Source organism: Sinocyclocheilus rhinocerous, unplaced genomic scaffold (assembly GCF_001515625.1).
Source record: "Sinocyclocheilus rhinocerous isolate Xijiao unplaced genomic scaffold, SAMN03320098_v1.1 scaffold4018, whole genome shotgun sequence".
Lineage (NCBI taxonomy): Eukaryota > Metazoa > Chordata > Actinopteri > Cypriniformes > Cyprinidae > Sinocyclocheilus > Sinocyclocheilus rhinocerous.
In genome coordinates, this window is record NW_015659407.1 from 42948 (window position 1) to 45779 (window position 2832).

At 37.7% G+C, this 2832-nt stretch overlaps 1 protein-coding gene across 2 annotated transcripts in view; it reads right to left on the minus strand.

The window, feature by feature from the left end:
- Window positions 1–2832, minus strand: part of lztfl1 (leucine zipper transcription factor-like 1) — a 23898-nt gene that overhangs the window by 13770 nt on the left and 7296 nt on the right. For both annotated transcript variants that reach the window (XM_016532597.1, XM_016532599.1), the window contains exon 3: window positions 2450–2644. In XM_016532597.1, the coding sequence (XP_016388083.1) occupies window positions 2450–2644 (195 nt within the window). The remainder of the gene's footprint in view (window positions 1–2449; window positions 2645–2832) is intronic.

A 2832-nucleotide genomic window follows, 5' to 3' on the forward strand; every position in this document is an offset into this window, starting at 1 on the left:
TGAACGGGAGTTCCTCTTTTGCTATGTTATAAGCCGCGGGCTTCAGATGCTTTCGCTTTTGAATTTGCAATCTTTTTGTCACATTTTACAAGAAAAGATAATTGTCTGTTTTGCTAACATCTATACCTTTCACTTTTTAAGACTAAAACAAAAGATGGATTCATTGTTATTCTTAATTAAAAAACACAACAACAATAAAACAGTAAGATACAATGACAAGCTTACAAAATGTTTATTAACATAAATGAATGAGAATAGGCATGGCATACACCACATGCTGTACTATATACAGACTAATAAATTAGGGAGCGCGGGGCACAAAATTCTGGCTTAAGTAAATTTTTCATCTCAGTTTTTATTATTCACTTAAAATGAGACAAATCTGCTATTATTTTAATCTCCAATCTGTTATTTATCAGTTCAGATCGATTTTTAAATGCTTTGATAACTAGCAGAAGACACAAACCATTTTTAAATTCCAGTTGCGCAGATGGGGCACATTGTAACACTGCGTTACAATGTGCTATTCTATGACATTAGCGATGTAATTTACACTATTTACTTTAATGAATTTTAATGAGAAACAACGAGAAACAGGTGAATAAAGACTGACAGTCAATGTTTAATGTTTAGAAATTATTATTTCAAGACATGTAAAGCATTTTTGGTCGTTTATGTGGGCCGTCCCAAGCATGGTTGCAATGTGTTCATTGTCAAACTCCAAAATCAGATTATTTCTAATTCTTAAAAAACGCCATTATTTTATTTGAAGAAAAATAATTATTTTATTTTATTAACAAAATATTTTAGTTTGTCTTGTATATATATTTTTTTCATTTGATCAGATAACATTTTAAGCTGCTATATGGTCATGTTACAACGTGCCCCTCAGATGTTACAATGTACCCCACCTACGGGGCATGTTGTCACATTTCACTTCCATTTTTTAAGGGTAAATAAAGAAAAACATATACACTGTAATTATGAAACAAAGCGACATTTGTACTAAACCAGTGTAAGATTACTGTGGAGAAAAAAATTATATTCTGAACCCCATGTGGATTTACACAAACTGAGAAAGTCAAAAAGTGTTACTTTGTGCCCCGCTCTCCCCCTACAGAACGTTCAGCAAACACTGAGGAATCAAATTAAAAATAAATAAAAGAGAGCCTCCATAGCATATTGTGAGGTAAACAGCAAAGATAACGCAAATGAAAACAAAAAGAAAAGTAAAACTAAACTTGCTGTCGGTGACAGTAGGCACGTTTACATTACAGATTTGCGCAAAACTTTGGAGATGTTTTATAAATGTCGATTAAAAAGTATTGCGAAATGACGGCGTTTCCATTAACCAATGTTATGCCACTAAAACGTAACCTTTCAGCCTCTCGCGATAAGTCATGGCAACGGATTTTGGTGGGATTTTGGCTATATTTATTCAATGGAGGCGTGGCGTGGCTGGAATAAACACAAGCATTGACAGCTTCAGTGGCCATATCAGAGCCACACTACTGCACCGCAGACGTGTGCAGTGTAAATTGTCTAAGCATTAATGGTAGGGAAAGCCCCTTATACTGGAGAGTGGCCACGTATGAACTGTTTCTTGGAGGTTATAGTAGGCTACATTGAAGAATGATCATATGACTTTTTACATACGCCATACTAGGCCTTGGCGATAAAACGGTATCAATATTTATCGACGGTACACCCTCTTCGATAACGATAGAAAAAATGTTCGATATAGCGCACGATATAGGCACGTGCAAAGGTTATAAAAAATGTCAATAATTATCGATACCGAAAGATATGAAACATTATATCGTTGATACATTTTGAGCTATATCGCCCAGCCCTACGCCATACCATGTGACCTGTAAATGCGGGAAAAAAACCCGTTTCCATTGCAGTTTTATTCCTTTTTCGCATTGCCTGAAAAACCACCTCATGCGAGCGTAAAAACTTTTTTGCGATATATGGGCGTTTCTGCAAAATTGCGACTACTGTTTGCATTTTTCCCCCCACAAGAATACCAACATGTTCACCTTTGGTTTAAGAAGAAGTGGCCTTTTACTTTACTTTAGCATGTAAACCATCCATCGTTTCCTCAATATGCACGTAATTTTTGCTGCGAGCACCTTCGCGCTCCTGCTGATGCTGCGAGTATAAACCAGGCCTTACACTCGAAGCGCTGCGCAGTAGGGCTGCACAATAAATCGCATGCAATATTTAATGCGCATCTTGTCAGTAAAGCCGCTTCTGTAATCAGCGGTAAATCTCCATCACGTGCGTGCTTTCACATGAAGCAGCATTTACTACACAGAGCCGTTGTTCACAGACAAGCTGCGCAAAACCACGTTCATATATGGGTAAGTAAAACACAGGCTAATTTTAATTTTTGGGTGAACTAACCCTTTAACTCTTAACCATTTAACATCTTTCATGTCCTCACCTGTTTTCCAGCTCAGAAATGTCTGTTTGCAATCTTAGGTAGAATTTCTCTGCCTGGGAAAAGAGTTGTCGCAGGAGCAGCACATTAGTGTGAGCTGTGTTTATGAGTTCCATCTCCACTTCTCCACGCACCAGCACCTGTAGCCCGTCCAGCATGTCAGATACCTCATCCACCGTATATGTCTCCTCCATGAGCCTTTAATATGGATGTAGAGAGGGAAAGAAAAAAGTTAGAAAGGAACATTTGAAAACAGTAGCTAAAAGAGAGTTACTGCTAATACATAAGTGACATAGGTAGGGGTGCTCCGATCAGGATTTTTGAGGCCGATCACAGAAAGCAGTATCTGCCGATACCGATCACCGATACCGATCTTTTTAAAGCCT